The 27,582-nt window shown below is 40.1% G+C and overlaps 1 protein-coding gene, 1 long non-coding RNA gene and 2 pseudogenes across 6 annotated transcripts; 2 read left to right on the forward strand and 2 right to left on the reverse strand.

Moving 5' to 3' along the window:
- Positions 1 to 2,180: 2,180 nt before the first annotated feature.
- On the reverse strand, positions 2,181 to 3,555 carry LOC139818345 (uncharacterized; annotated as a pseudogene).
- Positions 3,556 to 3,733: 178 nt separating this feature from the next.
- Positions 3,734 to 6,611, reverse strand: LOC139818422 (putative RNA-binding protein EEED8.10; annotated as a pseudogene).
- An 82-nt stretch (positions 6,612 to 6,693) lies between these two features.
- On the forward strand, positions 6,694 to 7,762 carry LOC139818426 (uncharacterized). The gene is made up of 3 exons (XR_011733429.1): positions 6,694 to 6,828; positions 7,100 to 7,250; positions 7,604 to 7,762. It is a non-coding gene; the product is annotated as an uncharacterized lncRNA (long non-coding RNA).
- A 2,692-nt stretch (positions 7,763 to 10,454) lies between these two features.
- On the forward strand, positions 10,455 to 27,131 carry LOC139818421 (uncharacterized). Of its 5 annotated transcripts, XM_071787115.1 has the most exons (23): positions 10,455 to 10,589; positions 11,238 to 11,355; positions 11,784 to 11,930; positions 14,597 to 14,782; positions 14,917 to 15,082; positions 15,354 to 15,548; positions 15,628 to 15,720; positions 15,806 to 15,916; positions 16,079 to 16,182; positions 16,290 to 16,413; positions 16,681 to 16,808; positions 17,747 to 17,857; positions 19,460 to 20,400; positions 20,676 to 21,022; positions 23,711 to 23,901; positions 23,967 to 23,994; positions 24,075 to 24,215; positions 24,402 to 24,631; positions 24,936 to 25,041; positions 25,296 to 25,370; positions 25,536 to 25,639; positions 25,803 to 26,024; positions 26,110 to 27,131. In XM_071787115.1, exons 1-23 carry the CDS (start codon positions 10,544 to 10,546, stop codon positions 26,327 to 26,329), a joined length of 4,134 nt encoding a protein of 1,377 aa, XP_071643216.1. In that variant the 5' UTR covers positions 10,455 to 10,543; the 3' UTR covers positions 26,330 to 27,131. The 5 variants fall into 5 exon arrangements, with proteins under 5 accessions (XP_071643216.1, XP_071643217.1, XP_071643218.1 ...); XM_071787116.1 differs by lacking the exon at positions 25,296 to 25,370 and having other exon boundaries at positions 10,504 to 10,589; XM_071787117.1 differs by lacking the exon at positions 17,747 to 17,857 and having other exon boundaries at positions 10,506 to 10,589.
- Positions 27,132 to 27,582: the final 451 nt, after the last annotated feature.

Genomic DNA, 27,582 nt, shown 5'->3' on the forward strand with positions numbered 1-27,582 from the left:
GATGGTGCTAGTGCTCGCGATGCTGCGGATGTTGATGCACTGGGCCGTGGTGTACGCCCCGGGTGGCCGCGAGTCGCACACTGAGTGTGCCCGCGCCGGCAGTATTGCGACCCGGCTTCTGCACTCGGGGACCGCTGTGCTCTCGCTCATAATGAGCGAGCTTTAACATTTCTTAACGGCACGGCTGTTTTGCCGATATAATTATATAAATAATTTTCATTTAGTTTATTTCAATGGCGCATTGTCCGAGTCGGACCTACGCCTTACGCCCTAACCGCAGCTCATGTTGCCTTCACAAATGCCTCTCTCCCACAGGCCGCAGCCGGCCAACATGAAACTACGTCCCTAAAGGGACCGTAGGCGGTAGGGGGACCTACAGTTTAACGCCGAATCCGAACGGCAAGTGGATTATTTTAGCGTTGAACTCGTTTCGTACCTCTTATATAGACTACGTGGTTGTATTTTAAATACGAGTTATGGTTCTACCTCATGCGCGACGTAGCGGTGAACGCTGATACTATATATCAATATATTTCTTGATTTGTTGGAGTTGGAGGATTCTAATCTATATTGATCAATTTGTATGGCTGTAATAAATTCACACTCTATTAGTTGAATTTTAATTATTAATTACGTATTACGTCTTAGGTGTTTTACATGTTGTGTATTTGTATGTATTATTATTTATCAGTAATCAATCTTTATGTATGGTATGTACATATCTAAAATGGTATGTTTATGTCTAAAATCTTATGTTATTCGATAATTATACAGCTTAGAAGTCTTTGTACTACCTGATTCTATTTTATTACAATACAAGTGTAGATTTATGATTATAATATAGAATTTATAATCAATATCTTTAGTTTAATTTTTTATATAACCTTTATTTCTTATCATTAAATTATTAAAGGTATGCACTGTCGTGCATAAATAAGTAATTTCGTGAAAATGATAAAAAAAAAAAAATATTATTAAAAAGAGTAACAAGACTATTTCAATAAAATTCATTTTACGTTTGTTTTTTAATGTAAAACTCCGCGCGGCTTGGAACAATTACCTAAGCGCGGATAATAATATCAAGAGAGAGTGGAGAAACTGGAACGATAAAACAGATTTCTCTTATAGAACAGATAAAGCAGGTATGTATGATCAGACTGGTACGAATTTATGGTAGATGAAGAAGAATTTACGTTTGCTTTATTTTATTGCACTTTATTATCGCATAATACTTGATAAAATAAATATATACATGTGTACATGCGGTTGTGCAGGCGTGTGTATTCATGTAATTGATTGTAGCATTATATTCATGGGAATAAGTATCTCTAAAGTCAATGGTAATGTAATAGGAGACAGCATGTAACAATACATACGAAATCTTAGAACTTAATGACGGTAAGACTAATGGTAGAAAAAAATCGGTTAGGACCGTAGAAAATTGTGATATAGTGTTAATAATCGGACCAATGATCTAATTCATCAGGTTCTCTATAGTACTATCATCTTCTGTCTACATATATAGTCTATAATCAGTATAATTTGTATATTCTATAATTTCAACCTTCGAAAATATATGCATAACCTGAATCTTCATCGTTCTTATCCAAGGCACCTATACTTCATCATCCAAGAAACTTGAAAAAATCCCCCTGTCCACGAGACACAGATTAGACACGCTACCAGACAAATCGTCAAGCAAATCGTTAACTATATGCCGAGGCAGTCTCCCTTTCTTAGTGAGAATTGCTGTTCCCGTAACGATCATCTTCAACATCACGTTATTAGTTCGACTGCTACAAACGTCTTTAGCAACCTCAATAGTGGAGTTATTAATATTCCTACATCCGGAGAGATCTAACAATTGTAATTCGGGTGAGGATCGGATGAGCGTTGTCATGCCCCGATCGCTAAATAGACAGTATCGGCACTTAAATACTTTTAAGTTACATATGTTTTTCAAGCCATCGTCAGTAATTTGTTTCATATCGCTGATGTTTAATTTTTCTAGTCTTACTAACGTAGCAATAGCCGTTAATCCGACATCGCTCACGTTGGAACAACCTGTTGGATATCGAAGGATAATTTTAAAATAGGATTAAATAAGTGGCATATATATATATATATATATATATATATATATGTAATATATATTGTACATAACTGTAATGTACCTACGTTGGTAAGCTGCTGACAATGTTGTACTAAATCGGTAAGGAAATCGTCCGATACATTAGGATTGTGCGTGATTTTCAAAACTTGCAGATTAACAAGGTGAATTAAATTCAACATATCCGCCGTTTCTACGTAATTCAACGCATCCGCGCCTTCATCGAGCTCCAATGTTCTTAAACTTTTACAATGCTGACCGATAACTTCAATGTGTGTGCATAGCAATTCTCACTTAGGCCCAGTTCGTCCAGTTTCCCAACGTAACATCGGTTTATCGCGAGATGTTTCAAATTTTCGAGCTTCTTTAGTGCCTGTACACGACATAACGAATAAATGTATCACCGATCGAAAAGTGAAAAGTGAACACCAATTTATTTACCATTGAAAGGTGAGTGTCCGAAAAAGAGCAACTGTTCAATATAATTGTATGCATAGTTTGCTCTGGCAAGCATAATAAGCATTCAAAAATGCTATCGCAAGATCCATTTATCGCAAGATATTCCAAGTTTTGATTTAGCTTAAAGAGACACTTTAATTCGGTCTCACAACATATAGATGATCCTAAATTTAACTTGGTTATGTGTCTACAATTATTTGCTAATGCACGTATACCTGGCGTGGAAACTGTCACTGAGGTAACGTCGATACTTGTAAGATTAGGGCAAAGTTTCCCGATAGCAGTCAACGCGCTTTGGTCTTAAACTCCACATACGATCTACCTTTATTCGCGTTAAGAATCTGCCATATTTAAGCAATATTTTATAAAATGCATGGAAGCTATGTGGATCGGATTCGTACATGAAATTCCATGTAGATGATGAAAGATTGAACGTCATCGTACGCCATAAATCTTGGCTTAAATCTCTCCAGCGCTTGCAAACTGTAAATATAGAAGGGGGATAATGTACAAGATCCGTCTCTTGGTGAAAGCAAACAATGTACGCGATATGTATAAATCTTCAACACACACCATGCGTTTGACTAATAAGATACTCGCCTATCTCTATGCGGACTCTCTCTTTAATTGGCAAAAACAGGAAGATATGTTTCAAGCAATCGTCATTCAGCATATTGATGGATACATTTTCGGTGTCATTTTGTGGATACTCGTGAACGTATTGTTCCGGGTTGAGCTTTCTTTCGCAAGTTTTGTTCGAGTCTTTTCCCATCGTATACAATCTCTGCTCCGTATAGTCAGGTTGATGCCAAGGATCTGTGGCCTTCACCTTTAACCATCTGTAGTGCAATTTTATTCCTCTGATTATTTCGTTCCTCCTGTTCCTCTCCAGCCTATAGCATCGCTTACAAACAATTTTACAAAAACCATTGTTCTTCATAATTTGCTAGCGTAGCCTTTGAAACTTACTTCGCTGCATCCTCCATTTTAAACGGACAAACGCACTGTCGTGCATAAATAGTAAATAATTTCGTGAAATAAAAAAAGAAATATTATTAGAAAGAGGAATTTCATAAAATTCATTTTCGTTTGTTTTTTAATGTAAAACTCCGGCTTGGAACAATTACCCAACGCGGATAATAATATAGCAGAGTGGAGAAAATGGAACAATAAAACAGATTTCTCTTATAGAACAGATAAAGCAGGTATGTATGATCAGACTGGTACGAATTTATGGTAGATGAAGAAGAATTTACGTTTGCTTTATTTTATTGCACTTTATTATCGCATAATACTTGATAAAATAAATATATACATGTGTACATGCTGTTGTGCGAGCGTGTGTATTCATGTAATTGATTGTAGCATTATATTCATGGGAATAAGTATCTCTAAAGTCAATGGTAATGTAATAGGAGACAGCATGTAACAATACATACGAAATCTTAGAACTTAATGACGGTAAGACTAATGGTAGAAAAAAATCGGTTAGGACCGTAGAAAATTGTGATATAGTGTTAATAATCGGAACAATGATCTAATTCATCAGGTTCTCTATAGTACTATCATCTTCTGTCTACATATATAGTCTATAATCAGTATAATTTGTATATTCTATAATTTCAACCTTCGAAAATATATGCATAACCTGAATCTTCATCGTTCTTATCCAAGGCACCTATACTACATCATCCAAGAAACTTGAAAAATCCCCTGTCCACGAGACACAGATTAGACACGCTACCAGACAAATCGTCAAGCAAATCGTTAACTATATGCCGAGGCAGTCTCCCTTTCTTAGTGAGAATTGCTGTTCCCGTAACGATCATCTTCAACATCACGTTATTAGTTCGACTGCTACAAACGTCTTTAGCAACCTCAATAGTGGAGTTATTAATATTCCTACATCCGGAGAGATCTAACAATTGTAATTCGGGTGAGGATCGGATGAGCGTTGTCATGCCCCGATCGCTAAATAGACAGTATCGGCACTTAAATACTTTTAAGTTACATATGTTTTTCAAGCCATCGTCAGTAATTTGTTTCATATCGCTGATGTTTAATTTTTCTAGTCTTACTAACGTAGCAATAGCCGTTAATCCGACATCGCTCACGTTGGAACAACCTGTTGGATATCGAAGGATAATTTTAAAATAGGATTAAATAAGTGGCATATATGTATATACATAATTGTACATTACCTGTAATGTCTACGTTGGTAAGCTGCTGACAATGTTGTACTAAATCGGTAAGGAAATCGTCCGATACATTAGGATTGTGCGTGATTTTCAAAACTTGCAGATTAACAAGGTGAATTAAATTCAACATATCCGCCGTTTCTACGTAATTCAACGCATCCGCGCCTTCATCGAGCTCCAATGTTCTTAAACTTTTACAATGCTGACCGATAACTTTCAATGTGTGTGCATAGCAATTCTCACTTAGGCCCAGTTCGTCCAGTTTCCCAACGTAACATCGGTTTATCGCGAGATGTTTCAAATTTTCGAGCTTCTTTAGTGCCTGTACACGACATAACGAATATAAATGTATCACCGATCGAAAAGTGAAAAGTGAACACCAATTTATTTACCATTGAAAGGTGAGTGTCCGAAAAAGAGCAACTGTTCAATATAATTGTATGCATAGTTTGCTCTGGCAAGCATAATAAGCATTCAAAAATGCTATCGCAAGATCCATTTATCGCAAGATATTCCAAGTTTTGATTTAGCTTAAAGAGACACTTTAACTCGGTCTCACAACATATAGATGATCCTAAATTTAACTTGGTTATGTGTCTACAATTATTTGCTAATGCACGTATACCTGGCGTGGAAATTTCAGTGAGGTAACGTCGATACTTGTAAGATTAGGGCAAAGTTTCCCGATAGCAGTCAACGCGCTTGGTCTTAAACTCCACATACGATCTACCTTTATTCGCGTTAAGAATCTGCCATATTTAAGCAATATTTTATAAAATGCATGGAAGCCATCTGGATCGGATTCGTACATGAAATTCCATGTAGATGATGAAAGATTGAACGTCATCGTACGCCATAAATCTTGGCTTAAATCTCTCCAGCGCTTGCAAACTGTAAATATAGAAGGGGGATAATGTACAAGATCCGTCTCTTGGTGAAAGCAAACAATGTACGCGATATATATAAAATCTTCAACACACACCATGCGTTTGACTAATAAGATACTCGCCTATCTCTATGCGGACTCTCTCTTTAATTGGCAAAAACAGGAAGATATGTTTCAAGCAATCGTCATTCAGCATATTGATGGATACATTTTCGGTGTCATTTTGTGGATACTCGTGAACGTATTGTTCCGGGTTGAGCTTCCTTTCGCAAGTTTTGTTCGAGTCTTTTCCCATCGTATACAATCTCTGCTCCGTATAGTCAGGTTGATGCCAAGGATCTGTGGCCTTCACCTTTAACCATCTGTAGTGCAATTTTATTCCTCTGATTATTTCGTTCCTCCTGTTCCTCTCCAGCCTCCCATCTAGCATCGCTCTACAAACAATTGGTTACAAACAACCATTGTTCTTCAGTAATTTGCTAGCGTAGCCTCCTTGAAACTTACTTCGCTGCATCCTCCACTTTAGTAAACGTGACAAACGCATAGTTACTTTTTTTATACTCGGGCATTTCCTCCTGATTTCTACGATTTCTATGCAAGTAGCAACTCTCAACGTTTCCATACTTAGAAAAGCAATTGCGTACGTCCTTGAAAGTTGTCTGGAATAAAATTTGTCAGACAAACAAACAAACAAACAAACACACAAACAGATGGTCAAACAAATAGAATTATATTGGTGCGTTATTAAAATGTTGTTTATGCCGCCGCAAAACATTTATGGCATAAAAATTGAGAGAAACAAAGCCAAGATACAAACCCTTTCAGCCAAATTGCCGACGAATAATTTTCGTATCGGTACGTCGTCAACCATTTCCAAACGTAGGCAATCTGTGGCAATCTGTGCGAAAGGACAGACGTGATTCAGCCTTCAGCCCACGTGCTGACGGGAGCAGCCATATTGCTTTTCTTGCAAAACGGGTCGCGCGTTGATTGGCTCAAAAACTGAACGAGTGCGCAACCGCAACGTCGTCACGTGCATGGTCACGTGCTCACGTGTAGTGGTCCGGAACAGTCCAGGACTCCAGACTCCAATACTCCAAAACAGTTCGAGATCAGTTCGCGATGGGACAGAATCAAGCAGAATCATCAATCTTTGTCAGCGACACAATGAGAAGGTACGCGTTTTCTACGACACCACGTGTTCGACGTACCTGTTATTCCTTCGTTTCTGTTCGCCCAAGTTCCTGTCCGCCCGTAAGGTTAGAACGTGATCTAAGTATAGCTCGTAAGATATACGTATATATAAAAACTCGCATTCTATAATATCGGACAGGTATTTACAACTTACAAATTGTTAAATTTTACACTTTTACTGTAACATATATATAAAGGACGCTCTCTGAATTACCTATTAGCTTTCAATAAGGTTATGTGAAAATGTTGAAGGTACATGGCAGAATTTCCTACATGATGGACTCGCAGGACGTCAGTGAACAGGAATTAGAAGTGTGTGAGAAATCTTGAGAGACGATACCGTGGGTAAAAATCTCCACATTAGCAATTGGATAAACAACACTTTGAAGTCTCTACACATGAGGTAATTTTTTATAAAAATTATTCTTTAAGTATTAACTATTTTGAGAATTTTCCAGCAAGCGACACAAGTCGACACAAGTGTCGTTTTGTCTTTGTTACTCATTACTAAAAAGGAAATAATGTTTGGTGTCAACTTGTGTGGCTTGCTGGAAAGCTCCCTTTATATAATAATATTGTGCGAGTCAGAATTGAACAGCAACATTATGCAGAATATTTTTTTGAAATTTTGGTTTATCCGATATGATCTTTTTATTGCAATCTGTTTCTTTTTAATTTCTTAAATTAAGTTTTCTGTTTGCAATACTTGTTAGACTTGTAAGATTAAAGTGTTTGATATATTGTAATTTATTTCAGATTGACAAAAATGGCTGGACAAAAGAGCTAAAGATTTGACTTCGTACTTTATGGGATCTGAGTACGAGAGAAGAAGTGATATATCACATCTTATGTTACACAATTTTCTTAAGCTAGCAAAGAGGGCATTGGTGATTTAAAACGAACCACGATTGACTGTACGACTTATCTATCATGACATCCGATTGAGTTCTACTGAAACTATTTTAACAACGAATTTTGGCTGTTTTAATAACTACAGATATATTTTCAGGAAATAATCTTGGGTATCATTGGCAATGTATGCAGCAGTGATCAAACGGCCATCGATACAATAGGCCGCGACCAAGAGCTAGTTATACGAATCCTGAGCCATTTAACATCTAACAATTTGTTAATATTAATTCAACTTATCAAGTTCTTACACTCGGTTGTGTGGAATCTCTGGAAAAATCGTAAAAACCTGGATAAATCGGATTGGGCGGCTAATCTTATGGAATGCAGCTTTTTCGGAGATTCTATAAACCTTTATATTAAAGAATTCAACTAATTGTACGTACTGTAATTGCACGAGAGAATCCTTTTGCATAATTAATATAATTTTGAAATCTCCGTTGCAGATGACTTATTAACGGAAGCAATCAGTTTGCTTCAATATATGCCTAATATAAATCCATTGAGTAGAAACAGATTCTGGGAGGAACTGTTTAAAATGGACGATTTGATTCCTGCCGTGTTAGAATCGTTCGTGCAGGTAATATAAAAAAGGAAAAAGAGTTGCTTCGAATGGCAGTTTGTCGAATGCAGTTTGGCTGGAAGTGCTACATGCCATAAGAGATTCCAATCACGGACTTGAATTCGAGAACTATGAGACTGATGAGAGATTTTTGAAGCTGATGGAAATTATATACAGAATATTAAAACCATGCAAACAACCATGTAATTTTTATCCAATCCGGGAATTAGGCGCCAACATAATTTTTAATATTACGAACGTGCTGTCGTGGTTCGATTGTAGGGTGAATTCGCCAAGAATACATAGCATTCTAGCGAGTATAACTTTCTACCTTAACTTTGGTATGTAATATGAGTCGTTTGTTTTAATTTTGAACAGTACACGCGGTCGTCTTTTTTACCTAACAATGTATGTATTAGTTTCAGTATGTGATCCAAGAGAAGAGCTAAATTCCGAGGAACATAGAGTCGCGCTTTTAAAATACCCGATTGGATACTGGTTTCGTATGTTTACAAACTGGACCGAGGAACGGAGTGCGGAGATGTTGCATCTGTGTGAACATGATGCTCGTCAGTATCTAATAGGACTTCTATTGTCCTACCTCTAAAGTGACAGCCAAAGCGCTCGACAAGATGAAGGAAGCTGCCATCTTCATTGGTTGAAAAATTTGAGAACAAAAGATATTTCCTTAACATGTAACATGTTAGATATACGGAATAAATAATAAATTATTTCTTAAATTTATTTTATTACGAAAATATCTCGTGCTTCGACAGTATCTGTACATTTAATAACAGTTACAAAAAGATGTTGGGTAACATTGTGTATAGATTGCACTGGAATCGGTACTAAAAAAATTTAATTGTATAAAGATGTAATTACAGTCCATTCTAATGATTGCAATTTTACATTTAACTAATTGTATAATATACGTTCATAGGTCAAATAGCGTTCCAATATTTTTATTCATGAATCTTGTACCGTATCTTAGAAGCTATTAACATAAATTACGAGAAATTCGAGATTTTGCAAAATTAATTAATGCCGTTTTTATCGTGTTATTTTATGATTGGTTGGTAGCGCTTTTATTATACTTGCAGAGTCTTTCATTGCAACGTTAATTTATTTATCGAGCTATTATACCTGCATGTTCTCACATCAATTACGAATCGACTTCATCTTAAAAAGATCAGAGTTATTTAATTCTCGAAAGTAATTTCCAACTTTAGAGTTGGATTTCAAAATTTTCTTTCCTCGTCCGTGATCATTTACGATCATCGTTCTTGATCGCGCATGCGTAGAACAAAAGCGGCCAATTGTCGGCTCTGCGCATGTGTCCGTCCTTGAAGGCGAGTAGATTCGAACTTGGCGCGACTATCCGCTGTCGATAGTCGCGTCGCCGATTAATTCGCTCATATCCGCGCGAGTTCTAAAGGTGTCGTGGGTATCGCTGAAATTTGGATCCTTTTTCGAGAGGGGGCGGAGGTGGGTGTGGACACGTGCACCAGCACACGTGTGGATATGGGATCTTTTTGTCGAACGACGGATGTACTTGGGCCGCTTATTTACGTCCTAGATACGGTATCGGGTATAGCAAGAGCGAGTGTAGCACTGGAGCCACGCAAGGATCCTCGCGTCTTTATCGCGATAGCGCGAACGCGCTAATTACGGTTAGACTCCGCAAGACTTGGTCTCCGTACCATCGAAATTAATTCGGTATCGAATCTCTCTTCGCGATCGCGGCGGCCGAGGGGGTGAGAGCGGCAGTCGCGTGGGAGAAAGTGTATAGGGGAGTGCGGCTGGAGAACAAACAAATCCGATTTCTCGCGCTGTCTAACCGCGACTACCCTGGACTACCCCCGCGTCGGGGAAATCGATCAATTAGCCGAATTAGCGCGATAATTTTTCTTTTCTCGCTGCGACGAGTCGTCGCGGCGAAGGTAAACGGGTCCTCGGCACTGCCGGCCCCTCCCCCTGCCCTCTCAGGACGGTAGAATGGGGCGGTTTCGGCCCGAGAACCCGAAACCCGAGATTCCCGGCAGCCCGGCTTTTCAGTTGGTTCCTTTGTCGTCGAGATTACAAAAGCGTCGGGACAAAGGCGTCTTTTCGCGGCCTCTGTGAAAATACAAATCGAGTATCCTTCTGTATGTGTATAATGTGTGTATCTATCTTTCGCAGAATCGGTGCAGAATTTCGGCAACGGTTCGCGGAAGTCCAGCGACACCATGTCCGCGGAGACGGGGGACACCCTGGACACCGAATTGGAGAATGGTAATTTTTTCACTCGACTCGCCGATGAAATTTCCAGCTCGACCCGAAGTCGAAAATTCTGCGTTGTGCGAATATCGAGGTACTCGTAGAGATCACTGACGTCCCGCTTGAAACTCGAACAACCGTTTCCTGGGACCGGATCCTTTTTGTCGCGTTCAATTCGATCTGAAATTTATGGTTTTTAACCTATGCATGGACTAGCTGCGACTTCTGCCACTTTTCTGCACAGAATCAAATTTTATTTAAAAATTAATAACGCAATGTAGAGGGTGAAAGTACGGTAAGCGCACATACAGAGTGGAGAGCAATTATTTTTCATGTCCAAAAGGCAGAGTGTTTTTAAACAGAATTTAACTCTGTATAGAAAAGTAGAGATTACAACTGAGGATTAATTCGTAGGGCTATTTCGTACGAGTGCCTCGTCCAAATCGTCTCTAAGTGTCCATTTCCACAAATGAAGATTAATTTTTAATCTCTGTTTACCTTTATCTTTTTTCAATTAGAACTAGAAAAAGATAAGCAAGTTAACCCGAGATTAAAGTTAATCTCTACATCGATGGACGTAACTCATCGCGAATTGAATATACAGATCTTTCTTTTTCGAGAGCGCGGAAAGTGACCGGAAATCAACCCGTCGTTTTTTTCCAGTTTTGCAGCAGATATTCATGGAATGCAACGACTTTATATCGACGCCGGATTCGACGAGCGATGCGATCCCGATCATCAGATTCATCAAATACGTTCAGGATGAATTGCCGAACCTGTCGTGAGTGTCCGCGCCCGAAGCAGGAACGTTATTTTTCCTTATATGCACAGACGTGCCGTTCGCCAATGTTGACGATTGTGAGACGCGACCGCGATACCTCTAGCTAGCTCGGAAACAAATTGCCGGTGTGTGTACGGCCAATCGATACAAGGACAAACGCGATCGACGACTTGGCGCACGGCTTTAAGTGTAGGACACGTGCACATTTTCGCGAGACGAGTTACGGACAGCCACGCGAAGTATACAAGCCGAGGCGGACCGAACTGTCACGGTTTCCGGGCCGGGCCGCATGCGTTTTGATATATGTGCACGTAAATAAGCACGGCATTTATTGATATTTAGTGTTGTCTGTGCAATTTGTGCTGTAGATCGATTTCCGCGAGAAGGTTTGTCTCTACAAATTGTAACGTGTCAATTTTGATCGATAGGATCGACAATCTGGAAGAATTATGGAGGTGTTTGGCCGCCGTTTCGACGAGCAATCGCGTGAATTTACATCAATTCAAGGAGGCGACGAAGTGCTGGATCGCCAAGATACAACAGGACAGCAATAGCAATGCCCGGGAGAAACTCTAGTAAGAGGAAGCGGAAGCATCTGTTTAGAATAGAAAAGAAAAAAAACGTCACACGCTTATAAACGCGCGACTTCGCGAAACTGATTTGACCTGATCGCCACTCGGTAATCAGAGACGCAGAATTATCGTCGGAGAGAAAAACGAGGGACGGATGCGCCTTTTAAATGGCAACGCATTGATCCTCGTCCATGCCTTTAATGCGGCCCGGGAATTGCGCCGTAGATTAAGAAACCGCGACGCGAAACTATCGCGTGGACGATGTAACAGCGCGGGATCCAGTGAACCGTAAACTCGATACGTGGAACGCGCGTTCCGACCGGGAAAAAGAGCGGCGCGGTTGGCAGATAAATTGATTAGAGGCTAACCGAGTTATTCGCGCTCTTCGCGCGCGGAGTAAACAGGTAAACCGCGAATAACACGATTAATTGGTTCCGTTTTATTAGAAATCGTGCAATTCAAGACCAGATTCATATAAAATTCCCCGGGCATGTAGTTCCAAGGGATTATTAAAAAAGAACTAAAAAAAAACAACATAAGCTCTACCTTCGCATTTGCGATTTCTTTTATTGAGTGACCGTGTTATTTCAAATTCGTGCAACTCGTCAAGTATCACCGTGTTATTCGAGGTATTACTGTTAGTGGTACTGTCGCGAACGGATTCGTTTAACCGTTTTCGATCGACACCGTTTGAGCAAATAGACGGGTACACACACATACACACACACCTGGCTTTATTATTACGTATAGCATAAACCTATGGATTTATATACCGCGAAGTTTTCAGTCGCGACGTACATTAACGCGATCTTTGGCCGCCGTTCTTATGGATTATTTCTGGAAGACCTCGTAAAACGCATGCGGACGGTAATATTTTTCCTCGCCCATTCAATACACCGCGACATTATCGCGAATGCTAGATAAGCGGTTGGACTGCTTCGATCGTGCAACACCTCGGGTCTCGCTTAAGCTGACTACGCTACCTTCATTTAGACACGTTGAAAAATTATTCGCGGTTCTACGAGCATGCGATACGCGTAACAGATAAACATGTACATGCACGAATGCAAACATGCGTATGCAAATGTTTATCGCGAGCATCGAGCCAGTTTACTTTCTTTACTTACATGCGTATATAGAGCAAGCGACGTATATCGCTCGTTAAATTTTACAGAAGCGACCCTGTCCGAAAAAGCCGATAAGATTCAAATAATGAACTCATATAATGAAAAGCTCAAAATTGACCGAGAAATCTGTTCATGCGGTTCGTGCGTTTAATAGGGCACTTATATTAACGCGACAAACGTGAAATAAAAAGAGACGTATTTTTCAGAGAGTTCACGAATGAGAGATCTGCCCAAAGCACGCAATTCGATTATATTTCTTATTTCTATCTAATTCCATTCGGATTTTCTCGAACGAGTAATGCCACGTGCACCATGCGTGCGTACGCAGCCGATCGTTTGTATGCAGCCTAAGTATACGTCGCTCGCGATAAAAGTAATTGTCGCGATTGCCTGCCGAGAAAGAGAACACGCGTGCCGAAATCTCGCGTTTAATTCGATACGATCGACATAAGCGCGAAGCGAAAAAATGACCGACGAATTGACGGAAAGAGTGTTTACTTCGCACGAGCATTCCTCGCACGTGTGTACGTGTGTATGTGTGTATGTATATCTTCTCGCGGTTAAGTTCGAAAGTTTTTCACGAGTTGCCGGCCGCCGCCGGTTTTTCTTGCCGTCGATCCCGATAGAGTCGAGTAAGCGACACACAGGTGTTATTCTTGCGGTTGTGTGACGCGCGAATATTATAGCAGCTGGAAATCGGCACTCGATATATCTTATGCAATTCGCGTGAGGTGTTCAGTCGCTGCTCGCCTATGGTCATATCTGGTGATCTCGTTAACGCGCTGAACCGCGATCGGCTAAACGGGAGGAAATCGGCCGATTTATTTTTGGAATTACTTACGTGTCTTCCACGTGTGATCGATCGCGCGCTAAGCGTACTTGCGAATTTTGTTTCCACAGAGTTGTTAAACGCAACGACTCGATTACTGTCGCAAATGTTAATTGTCGAGGAGCTCCGAGTTAAATCATCGACGCGATGCTGACATGTTTGTGATAGTAATAGGCGCATTCGATCCTGCACCGTCAACATCAGCTTGACCGATTATGATTTGTGATCGATACAAGAAGTAAGCGGGAAATTAGGCCCACGCCGCGTCACGATAATATTATAATGCGAATTTAACACATGTGGATAACAGATGGATTATTTTAATATGATGGATTTTAATTTCTTTGCCAACGTATTATTTTATTAAATGCGCGCGCGTCCAATTATGTCTTTTTTTTTCTATTCGTTGAATTTGGATTTACAAGATATATTACTTTTTACATGATTTATGGCGTTTAATTAGCGTTTTGATTATAAACTGCTTGGTATGGATAAACGCTCGGTTCTTCTGACATTAAATATATACATATATCGTACATAAAAGCGTAATGTCAAATGTAATGCGCGCATTAAACAAATATATTAAATAAAAACATAATGGCAAATTTAATGTGTTTGACATTAAGAACATAGGATGTGCGTTATACGTCATTTAATAATAATTGTTTTTTGTACAACGACCGTTATAACACGACGTACACTAATTATTGCAGCTTCGTGAGCGATGCAGACTCTTCGATGAAAACCATGGATGTGGATAGAGATATCGTGGAATTGGAGCTTCGTGAGAAATTACGTGCAGTCTCTGAGGAGAACATTTTCCTTCGCGACGAGCTGGAGCGGTACCAGGCGTTGATCGACAGTTTCAAACAACAATGCAGCACTACTGAGAATAAGCTGTGCGTATGATTAACTTTGCTTTTTTTAAGTGTTTCCAACTGATGTTCGCGGATAAATTCGAAAAATCTTTTATTTTATTTATATAAACATTTCTACGATATTTATGCTTATGTTATGCGTTTTATCGATGCAGAAAGTACTACATTCAGAAATGTCAGGAAGTCGAAAAAGAGAACGACGAGCAGAAAGTTAAAATAAATGAATTAAATGAAAAGGAAGAGACCATGTCCTCAGCCCTTCGGAAATATATGAAAGAGAATGAGAAGTTGAAGAAGAAATTGGAAGCCGCGCAGATTGAGGTAAAACTAATTGCATCTTATTATTTTATGGGGACTTATTTATGACTTCCGTTCGGACGTATAAATAGATTCATAGATGTACGCATCTGCGCAAACGAAAGATATTAAATTTTCACTTTGTATTTCTCTGCATAATCCTTCCTAACTAATATCCGAATATAAATATTCAAGGTATTGAATATAAATCGTTGAATATACAAATATTTAGTTATGAGGAATCTTTTTTTATGCTGAATCTTTAAACACTTTGTTTTCGCGTACAAATGAATAGGTACATACTATATCATCTTTGGAAGAAAAACTGGAGAAGATCACCAAAGAGAAAATGGATTGTATGAAAAAACTCAACAAAATGCAGAAGGAAGTTAACGAAAAGGATGAAAGTTGCAAACAATTAGAAACCATGGTGATTAATTTCAAGGACACGAATAATAACATGAAGGAGAGCTATGAACGCGACATTTACGTAAGTTTATGTTGTTCCGTATGTGTATCGTACAGCCACGAATTATAATACTCTACAGCGAGAAATGTATATACTGCAGGAACTGCGGGAAAAGAATCGTGAACTTGTGGACAAAAATGCGGAACTGCTGTCGTTGTCATCTTCTAGCGTGTTTTTGGCGCCCCAAGGAAGAGTAAGCTATTAGTTAATGTTACGGAAATGTAAATCGTATAAAAGTGATATTTCTCGTGGTATAATCGGCACGATTACATTTACAGTTTTCGATGTCGCCAATTCCGGACACAAATAGATGTAACATGCATAGCACGCCCTATAAATCGGAGGAAGTGCCGCTTCAAGATTCATTATACGCAGAGTTGAAGACGTCGGTAAGTGAAAACATTCATTTTGACTCGATACTCTTTTTAACGCGTGATAAATTAATTGCGACGATTATCTGTGTGCTACCGGAACAACGGTGACACGTGAACATTTGTTATAGAGATTTTAAGTTCTTTTTTTTTCTTAACGTTATACTTTACGTATTTTAGGGCTTCACATTTGAACGCAGCGGAGAGGACGACATACAAGCACTGGAGGAAGAACTGAACGAATACGACGCCGCGATTTCCGCGACATTGGAAGATCTAGAAAAGTCATTATATTTCAGTTTAATTATTTTTTATTTCTCCTCTATTAATCGGTTCCCTTGCACAACTTCGATCGAGCTTGCTTTACGTTTTGTTTGCGATTTATTTTCAGAGTTAAACAGTTTTTTGTTACGGTGCGAGGTTTCATCGACGACTCATCTTACCCGCAAGACACGAACGAAAGGGCTAACAAGGTCAACGAATTGAAACACAAAGCAGCTTTTCTACTGCATATGGTTAGTTGTATCCGGTTTATTTTTCTTTCGAAATTCTTCTTTTACCTCGAACATAACTGATGTTGATAAGGCACTAAATAATCGCCTTGACACGCGCGTCATACCTGTCGCGGCATTACCATAGTCAGATCGGATGACCGCGTTTGCAGTAAGCGCCGATTTTCATGACAAAGCGATACACGCGCTCGTCGATTTCACGTTCACGGTTTTTCTCTATTTTTTTTCTTTGTTCTCTTCTGTTCACATACAAATCGCATTATTTCACAGGCAGAAGAAGAGATCACAAGGCATGACACGAGGCGAGATGCGAGCACGCAGCTCCGAGCTGATCCGGCAAATGCGACCGGCAGTTTGGACCAACTTGGCGTCAGGAGTTTCCGGGATCTGTTGCACGCGTAAGTTAACAGCGTTCGCAACGAAACAATAATGGGAAACACTTGCGCGCCTGTGTGCGAAGTCATACATACTCGGCGTACCGTAAACCGAAGTGAGGATAATTTTGCAGAAGAAGAGTCTATCGCGAGTCTGTTATATCGAACGAGTTTTACATAGGCAAGCGGTGACCTTGCGGACGAGTTGATTCTTATGAAAGTCCGAAACGCCGTTCCGATTATAGACGTTACAATCTTGAGCAAATAAAAAGTCGCATAAACGGGAGAAATATCGCTTCGATTTCCGAAGCAGATGACCATTCGATTCGTATATCTGGATCAAGGTCGGGTATAGCGGGCGGGTCTTCAGGGTTTCCCATAAAAATAGCGGTGCCGCGCGTTTCTCGACGATTGCTCGTTGCCTGCACATATGACGGCGCTCGCGAATGACACTCCACGCAAAAATAACCGAGTTGCCCTGAATCTCGCCTTAAATCATGATTTCCATCTCAGCTCTCGCAATAAAAAGTGTTTACCGGCCAATCTAACTTGCGTTCGGGTTTTATCTTTTAATTTTCAAATTCGTAAAGTTGTATAGTCAGAATTTATTCCTGACTTTTCGTTTTCTCCTTCAAAATGCCTCTGCTTCGAATTCGTAACGCGTTAAACACGCTTGTTTATTAGAAGTGCAATTATTATAAATGCGCTTAGATAACATAGAAATCTTTGTCGTTAATTACGACAAACTCGTTTTTTTCCACGCGAGAGAAAGAAAAATATCCGCGAGACGACTTGCCGATGAGAATTAGAATCGACATGTCAGATATGGATAAGAAATATTCTCAGACGTTTATTAACTCTTTTTTTCCTTCAGACCACGCGCCGCGGAAGCTAAGAATAAGTTGCTGGGAAAACACGTTATCATGTATTTCTTACACAGACGATTACCTCAATCGTTATAGAGATCTCACGAAATGCAATCCGAAGATCATCTCCACATCCGGCTACGCGATGCAGGAGAAGACGTCAACACCGCTGGGGAAGAGCTTTGATTCACCGGGCGGGTGCAATCAGTACGTTCCGAACCTTCCCGTCGCGCGTATCGGTACCTCGAGAGCGGCGTTTCGGACAACTCGAAAAAAATCACGTCCCGTGGAAGTAGTTTTCTCGTTTAAACCGAAAAAAATTTCTCTACCGCAAAGACACTTGTCGCGCGATACGATACGAGATTGATCTTTCATTGTACAGTAGTTCTTAGAGCAATCTCGTCTTAACTTCTCGTCGGTTATTGATGCGAAGTTCGGGATAAATTCTTTAAGAGGGGGAGGGGGAGAGATCGGAGGTCGAAACTAGCGATGAACCGATGGAAAATAATAGAATAATTAATTACGAGTACGCGACACGTGTGTGCGTACATTTAACTTGACAATAAGATACAGATGCAGATAGCATTGATGTAATTGCGATGTAAAAGACATTAATCGCGCGTAGCAAGGACAGTTTGATTTGTTGCCTTAATGGCATCGTTGCGCTAAATCTATGCGCGCGTGCACCACGCGTGCAGTTCTAATTAGTCGTCTCTGTAATCCGCACGAATTGTTTATGTCATCGAGATCGATCTCGGCCTTTGCAGGCGAATACGAATGAGACCATTATCTAACATGAATTTCTGCTTTAATCAAAAACGTTCAGCTCGCGCAACCGCAGCATATTACTCGCAATTATTTTTTTTTCTTGAATTTTATTATGCAAGCACTGTATAGAGAGAATGAAAATAATGAATATCACATCCTGAATATATTGTTAATGAGATTGATATTTGCAGGCGAATATTTGGAAGACAATTGAGACAATTATTTTTACGAATATAAATATCTGTTCTAATCATACAAAAACGTTTTAGCTCCCACAATCGCCGCATATTGTTCTCAACTTTTTTTTAAATGTTATTACGTAAGCGTTATATAGAGAAAACGAAAACGATGAATATCACATCTCGAATATGCTTAGCTCAATTTGTTTCCACGCTGCCAAAGTTTCAAGGCTATTAAAAGTTTTAATAGACTCGCGTTATGCATGAACTTGCGTTTTGCCGTCGGCTACTGCTGACATTTAAACAGTTATCGCGCGAAAACATATCGTCTATAATAGATATAAGTTAAATAGTCGGCTTTGTGAATTCCGCGATTAACTACGCGCTAGTTGTTCAATGCGTTAATTTATGCCCGGTGTACTTAGCTTGCCTTAATCTTCAACGTCTCTTTGCTATGATCGCTATTTTAGCCGGCCGAAAGCGGAGACGGGTTTGCGGTCTGCGGGCTGCGTGAATAACGAAGACGATGACTCGTTCTCAAGAGTTATAAAGACGTACACGGACGTCCAAAATCGGTTTCGCGTCATCGAGCCCATCATCGAAGAGTTGCACGATATCATCGAGAGCACTCTTATCGATTGCAAAGTCTGTCCGTTGTCCGAGAACTCAAAGTCGGGTTTTACGTAAATTACCTATAAAATATATAACGGTTCGATTTGCTGCAAAATGTCATTGGTCGTTAAAAAGAAAAAAGGAGAACGTCACCACGAAATATTCTGTATCATCGTGAACATGTTAAACAGTATATAAGTATTGATGGAAACTAAATTGCTGGAATTCAAACTGATTATTTTGTTAATAGGTACCGATCGATACACACGTTATCGTCGAGCTTAACCGCGGACGACTCGCGCTGGCGAACATTCGGTTGTCAAAATCCTGAAACCGATGCTCCATTCGCGCGAGGAGACGGTCTAACGCAGGAAGACCGTAGTGAAAAATCTACTCTTGTCGCGGAAGCACGTAGCGTTTCCGATCAAGAAGATCCGGGCCGTTCTGAGGAGAATCGATCGTGCGAAATGCCGAAGGTGCCGAGCGTCCCGCAAATGGATTCGAAGGCCACGTTGGAGAAGGAGGAGGAGGAGAAGACAAGTGAAGGAGAAGCCAAAAGTTTCCAGGTACCGGAAGTAAGCAGTGCGAGCACTCCGACGAGTCCCCGCAGAAAGATCTCGGTCTACTACCGCTCGTTCGATGTGGTGACGGTGCAAGATCAGCGCAAGGATCATCCGGGATCTAATTTGGAAGTGAGACAATCTCCGTGCAATCCGGACGACTCCCCCGCGCAAGTCGAAGGGACCGCCGCCGCGAGGAATGTTTACCGCAACGTGAAGAGCGACAGCGATTCCTCGAACTCCACACCGCGAAAATTCCAGGACAGCCTGCTGGACGATGAACCGCTGCTGGTCGAAGAGCCGATACTTAGAAAAGTTCATTTGGCGCCCACGCGTTTGAAATTTTCACACGAAGCCGGAAACGAGTTAGCTAGAACTGTCGAGGCTCCCGACTGTGCTTCTTCCGTTCCAGTGAATTCCACCGAATTGGGTATTTCAGAAATACCACTGTCTCCCATCGGCGAACACAAGGAAGATGACGACACTTCCGTGCACTCAGCTTCGACGTTCACAGGCAAGTGCAAGACGGAAGTGAAGAGTGTGATACTAGGACCTGAATCGTGTTCGAACAAGAACGTTTCGCAAGCATGCTCAATGCTAAATCGCCGACTGTTACCATGTAGTCAAGCTGGTAAGCATCTCTGATCCGATCTTAATTAAATTTTTTTTTTTTTTATTTTTATTCTGATAACCGATCAGTCAAACGGATACGTGGAATCTGTAATATATCATGTTAATTGTTAATTTACATTAATGAAACGATAGGAAAAATTTATCACGCGTATCAAAGTGCAATATTTATCTTTCCAATCGTCGACGATTTCTCACATCTGTCTCAAGAGGAGATATCGTGGAAATTTCTCTCGAGTTGCCTTATTGAATCATCGATTTCGTTTTCTCCTGCAGATTCAGCGAAGATCGCGGATTCAGAGGATCCCCACTCTTGGGCGAGCGTGCGGAGAGTCGACGGCGGGAGTCAGTCGCCAATCGAACGGTCAGTCGATAGCCAAATGTCGAGTCGCGAGGACAGTTTGGCCGTTTCGGGCAGCGAACCGGCGACGACGGGGTCCGATGATCGATGCGGCATCGACGAGAAAGTCGCGATTGAGGTCGGCAAGGCCGTCAACGTCGTGTCGTCCACGTCGTTGGCCGATCCGGTCTCCACGAGGGTGACGTCGTGCAAGAACGTGACGGAGAGCGATGAAAAAGCACGCGAACAAGACGTGAAGGAGACAAAACAGGAGATAAAACAGGTTGGTTGCTGAGAAAAATTTTAAATATAAATTGAAGACATAACACTTTTTTCTCCTGGAACATTCCCGTAGAACGAAGGAAAGATTAAGGAGCGATTTGATCCGCGGCGCTGTCGGATTAGGTAAAGGCTGCATTCCGATATTTACTGTCAACAACTGTCAGTACTGAAAATCCTGTAGTATACGTGACGCAAAATATAGAAAAATATAGATTTTTAGTACTGACATTGTGAATATCGGAATGCAGCATAAAATTGGATGGGATAGCGTGCTCTCGGCGCGCGTAACTTGAGCATCAACGAGCGAGTTCAATCGCGGTTGCACGAAGACAATTGAGCTTGCATTTTAAAGCTGCAGAAACGCAAGCCTTGTCACGCGGGTGTTTTGATCACGGTCGATTGAGCCGCGCAGTTGCGAGCCGACAATTATTGTTGTTTTAAAGGAATGATCGGTGATAAATCCGCGGTCAATTGGCACTAATTACTCATATGGAATATCTGACACACGGTCACCGCGTCTATCACTGTAGACAGACCGCTATCGCTAGCTCATGTCACAATCCTGTAATTAATGTATGTGGCTCTTAATATCTGTAATAGAGAGTTCAAGTAACCTTGAAGCTTGTTACATATATTATTTTAATATTGCAATATCTCTAAGAGAGACAGCGTGTTAATCGTACTTCCACGAAGTAAACAGATTTTAATGAGATTTACTAGAAAAACTAGTTATATAATTGTTTTTACAATTCTTGGTGCAATATTGTTTATTTTATTAACTGTCCTACATGATGATACACGTATTGATTGACTGCATAAACGTTTTACATTAAACGTTTTGTAACTTATAAAACGTGTGACGATGTGAGCGAAAGATGTTCAGGAAACGCGTTCGTGAAACGCGTTAAAAGTAATTGCACAATTTTTACGGCTCCTTCATTCACTTTTTAGTTCACAAAGACCGAAGTGACTTGTGCCCGATGATAATTTACTCGTTCGAAAATAGTATCTCTTTTCCTTTGTGCCCATATTTACATGCGAATAGTAAATAAACACAAGCAGCAGCTACTTGGTTTAACGGGTCGTCTAAAATAGCCACGGAATAATCCCACATATTTCAAAGTCATGCGATTTTTTTCAGCTCGCTTCCGAACGACACGCTAATTTGTCATCAGTTAGATCACATCTTTACCTCTATCGCAATTTATCAGCTCTCGGCTAATAAATCTCCCATTGCAAATATATATGATCGAGTTAATCGTATTTTTACTGCGGAAACTCTTCGTGACGATGTTCCGGCTATGATTTATATTTAATCGCGTTTATATTTCTGCGTTTATCTCTCAATTACTCTCATATGTATATATATACTTTACAGTACACAGAATTGACGAGCTCCGTCGATTTTCATTTTTATGCGAGTATTCCCCGACGGCGAGACGTCTCTTGTTTATTCGTTCAGTTATACTGATTTTTACTGGCGCAGTTGCCACTAATCACAGATCTGCGGCGAAAAATCCAGACGGCAAGGCTGATCGCGAGTTTTTACCTTATAAGTTGCTTCGCGACCGATTGAAACTTATCTACTTCTTCATCATCATCATCACGTTAAATTGATCGGCTACTTATGGGCTCCTCGTATGTTTTTTTTTTTTTTAATTGTAATTGCAAAGGAAGGAAATTACATGCACGCACGTTGTGCGTTTTTTTTCCTTTGATAAGTATCATTAACTCATTTAGTTGTCTTACGCAAATTTTATGTAACGTTGGATATTTATTCCTTTATCATGCAACACGAAGAAATTCAACAAGAAACGATCGTCAAGTGACCTCGCGGTAATATGAATTAGAAAAGTCATACGTGCGCGTCATTTATCAATCATTCATTAATCAAACGATGGCATTTTGTTATCTTTTTCTGCAGATCGCCGTGTTCGTCCAACACGGAGATTCCGGCGGGATACCGCGAAGTTATAAATATTATATTGAAGTGCGGTAGCGTCGCACACAACGCACGTGCCCCTTCTACATCCGGCGGTCTATCTCGTTTGATATGAGAAATAATATTTGCCTTAGGTTTTGCCACGTAAACGTTCGACAGATATTAGTGGAAAAGCGAAGAGGGAAGGCCGCCGAAATTCTCACTGGTGTTCTTTTTTCCCGCCGTCAATGTATTCATAAGGCGGTAATTAATCATTTAGAGCAAAAAAGTATGATAGTCGCTTCAACTGAGTCGCATCGAATCACTTGCCTTCTTTTCGAGTTTACCCATTTGTCTTTCCTTTTCATCAATTACAAGTTCAATTACGCTGGAATGCGTGCAATTCTCTTGCATTCTCATTCTTTCCCCGATAATGTTTATCCGAACGTGATGCGATAACGCATGTAATACGTTACGGAACGAAGGTCATATTACCACTGGAAGTGCGATCTGTGCCGAGCTAACTGTTCTTATCATTACGAACTTCCCTAATCTTGCATATGCAGTGATTGTTAATCAGCGGCGGTCAACAAGCTACACGCCGTCTCGTATCCCGTTCTCTTCCGCCACTCTGAAAGTCATTAGATACCGAAAGATAATTTACAGCGAACGTCCGCTAATTTCGCGAGAGACTCGACGAACACGTTTATCGAGTTTCTATTATTCTTCTCTCATTGCTTATTCTGCAACATCATTTTGTTGTTACAGTGGCTTTTAAAGATGAACAGATCATTTTCGGAGGGTGAAAACCTCGCTCGACCGAAGTACGGTTGCGCTTGTAGACTGAGAAATCCATCTTCGACTCCGGAAAGTTGCAATCGCAGAGTTTTCCCGAGTCTCACGGAAGTTCGTCTACGAGAATCTGGGCTAGCTAATTTATCAGATTCCGAAGAGAGCAGGTGAGTTGGAAACTTGACGCAGCATTCGATCGTACAATTAATTGTCGAATAATCTTCATTTTCAGAGAGAATCTAAGCGAGCTAGAACTGCAGGTAAATAAACACGTCCAAAATATGAAAATTACATTATTTCAGCGGATAATTAATATTATATGATATTGTTCCTGTTGTAGAAAAAGTACACGGCGTTCGCGTTGTGTCTTTCCATAGACAGATTGACCCTACCGCGAAGGATAGCGATGTCGTGTCGGCAACGCGATCAATCCGAGAGAAATCTCTCCTGCGAAGTGCGGAAGATGCAGCAGGACATTCAGGCAAGTGACCACGAAAATATCTTGTCGTTTATTAATCCTTTTCTCGAGCAATTGTATTACAATAGAAAACGCAGAGCCTTCGGCTAAATCGGCTGAAATGCGTCTGAATTGTATCCGCGAGGCATTTGCCAGTTAGTAGTCGTTCTCCGTGGTTCGTTGAAGGGATTGAATTTTGCGTAACGTCAGGAACTCGCGCCACTATGCACGGACAGGGAATCCGCGGAGCGGGTGGAGCGGGTCAGGCATCAATTGGACATGATTGTGCGATGTGCGCACAGGGTATCCTGCGCGGCCGAGACCTTAGGCGCCGTGCACCAGGAGCGTAGGGTTTCCCGGGCCGTTCAGCTGGCCGACAAGTATGTCCATGCGTTGCAGTCCCAGTGCGAGAAGCTGACCGCCAACGTCGCTGAGACTAAGTGAGGGTCAGATTTATCACCTCCCCTTATTCGCTGGTCGTTCGTTCAATTTTATATTTTGAGCTTTGATGTTGCATCAGCTTTCAAAAATATGATATTCACGTCTTCGATCTTTTATCTGTCGTGAGTAAAAAACTTTCAGAGACCTTGCCTTTTCCGATAGAGATCAATTAATAGTCGGATAGTGTTCGGGATAAATATTCTTGGTGAAAAATTTGTAATAGCGTTCGATGTTACGTTCTCCCTCCTTCGTTTTCGTAACAATGAGACGGTATCAGTGATAGTGCGCGCTGTTCGTTTCCAGACGGATCCTGGCAAAGAACAACATACCGATGGAGGAGAACTTCGGCGAGCTCAACGATGAACATTCTCGCATCAGCAGGAACAGTATACTCGCCAATAATCGTATGGTATTGGTTCGGAAATACTGGAGGATCACGTTCATTGCTTTCTTTCGCCAGCTTATTATTGCACGTTAGACATTCATCATATCTCGTCTCGCACCTTCCGTCGCGGTCGCTTCGTTGTCGTACCTCGCACATTCGCACAACTTCGCAGGGATTTTTTTAACGCGCTCACAGCTTGCACTTTCATTTTTTTTTCTTGTTTAATTTCGTTCTGTCGATTAATCGGTATGTTTTTTTTCGTCAATTTTTCTTTCTAGAAAGAAGCTAATAGGAGAAGAGCCAGCGTGGCCACGATGTCTCGGCCGATGGGCAGTATGCAGGATGTGACAAAGGCAATTTGTTTTAGCTTTGAATTTTTGCTTTTACAGCTTGGTATCTCAACGGTGTTGTCCTCTTACGTTCTGCACTACTAACACAATAACGCGCATAACACGATTGCCTGTTTACTTTCCCTTTTTTTTATATTGTCTATATATCTTGCTTTATGCTCTATATAGGAGATCGTGAGACAGCGAAATTCCGTTTCCGGACGCATGACTCTCAGGAGACCGTCCTTCAGCTCTGAATGCCCGAAGGAAATTGAAAAACTGAATCATACCGAGTTAGTAATATTATTATTGACTTGGATCTAGATAGGTTGAGCTAATAGTTGAAACATCTGTTAGATAATGTTAAAAAGCTATTAATATATTTAATATATTTAATTTAAAAAAATATATAATCCTTGCGTATACATTGGATATTTTTTAAATATTTGTCAACAGAACTTCCAACAATATCGGCGAATTACGGGGTATCTTCGAGCAGACCGAGTCTCGTCGTAGCTCGAGAGAGGAAAATAACGACGTGCTACGACTGAGTCATTCCAACAATAGCCAAAGTGCAATAAATTGTGGAATAATCGAGAACGAGGTTTGGACGAACGGAAAGGAGATCTCTCCCGAGCTTTCCGACAACGAAAATATTAATTCTGATCGTAAATCAATGTAATCATTAATTTCTCTTTTATTTTATCTAGTCATTAACATAAGAGAGAGATTGTTCCTTTTAACATTATTTCTTTTTTTTTAGCACAAGATCGTCTTTCCAAGTAAAAAGACGAAGAAGAAGAAGACAATTATCAATATGGCATATAATGTTGACGAGTATTCTTATTTTCTGCCTCATTCTCTACGTGATTCAAGCGTTGTCGATAGTAAGCACTTGCCACGAATCGTTGAACGAATGGTTGATCAGAGGCGTTTTCGATAGATACCGTCAAATGAGGAGCACGGCGCCTCATCCGATGTGATTTCATTGATGTTTGCGCGGTCTGGTTAGCTGTACCAGTAAAATAAGTAGCAAGACTAAGTGTACACTGTAACGTATGTCAATTAATAGAAAGGCTGAATAAATTAATAATTGCAGTAGTTCGTTTCGCGCCTTGTCTAACGAGGTCGCGCCGCAGCCGCGAGTGCCGGGATTGTTTTCGATTCCCTCCTGCAATTGCGTTTGTATCATGTCTTCGGAAATGACAAATTATGCAAATTCTCTTGCATTGCCGTGCGAAATAAATTTAATTTCTCTTTCGTCGATTATTAATGTTTAACGCTACGATAAAACTCATATTTTCGTTCAGTGTATCAATAAATGTTGATCAATATCCATTTGCGCTGAAGGTGTACACGTATGATTGAATAATACATTTATTTATTAATACAAAGAAAAAATGTTTTATCAGTTTATATTATCGAACCCGCATACGAAAGAACCAATTTATCTCTGCGCGAAATGCAAGGTACGATTCACGCTTCTCACTTCCGACATTCGTCATTCAACGTGGTTGCAACAAGAGGGTTATCTACGGCACTATATTATATTTGCATAAGAAAAAACGGTATGATTATAACATTTGTATGTCTTCGCTGAGAAATTTTAATGAGACATTTGAGAACCGCGAAATTTTTTTGTTTTAAACGTCGAAAGATATTTGGGGATATTGTATTTATTATCAACTGTTATTTTAAAAAATAAGAAAATTTGTTTTAAATTTTAAAATGTTTCGAAATATTCAGAAAGATATATTATTAATAAAGAAACCAGGAAAAATCAAACGTAACTTGATGCGAGGATTCTTGACTCGTTTTAATTTTTATTTATTTAAGCAACAACTTCTTTCCTTCTCTCCTCTCTCTATCATATTGATAAGACTAATTATGTAAGGGTTTTCAGAGTGGAAGACAAGAAACGCTGAGAGGCAGAAAAACAAAAAAAATATTTTTTCATTGCTTTTCGTATTCTTTAGAAGACAGAGAAGAGATCGTTAAGGACAGAGGTTTCATGGAAATTCACATTACCGTTAAAATTTAGCTTGTAATGTAATATTAATTTTATATAATAATAATTTTACGATTTATTATATTTTTTATTATCCTAATATTTCATAGACGTTGTGTATGTGTGTATACATATATATATTTACTTAAGACTCGATAACATTCGATTTTTATTTTTAACTGCTCTCTCATCGTTATCGTCCAGTTTGATTATTCATGCGTTAATTGT

The sequence above is a fragment of the Temnothorax longispinosus genome, chromosome 8 (assembly GCF_030848805.1).
Source record: "Temnothorax longispinosus isolate EJ_2023e chromosome 8, Tlon_JGU_v1, whole genome shotgun sequence".
Classification (NCBI taxonomy): domain Eukaryota; kingdom Metazoa; phylum Arthropoda; class Insecta; order Hymenoptera; family Formicidae; genus Temnothorax; species Temnothorax longispinosus.

Coding starts and splice junctions, on each gene's coding strand:
- LOC139818421 (XM_071787115.1), top strand. CDS start 10,544: ATGTCCGCGGAGACGGGGGACACCCTGGACACCGAATTGGAGAATG. Junction 23,995..24,074: donor TAAGCGAGCTAGAACTGCAG/GTAAATAAACAC, acceptor TTCCTGTTGTAG/AAAAAGTACACGGCGTTCGC. Junction 25,042..25,295: donor TACTCGCCAATAATCGTATG/GTATTGGTTCGG, acceptor TTTTCTTTCTAG/AAAGAAGCTAATAGGAGAAG.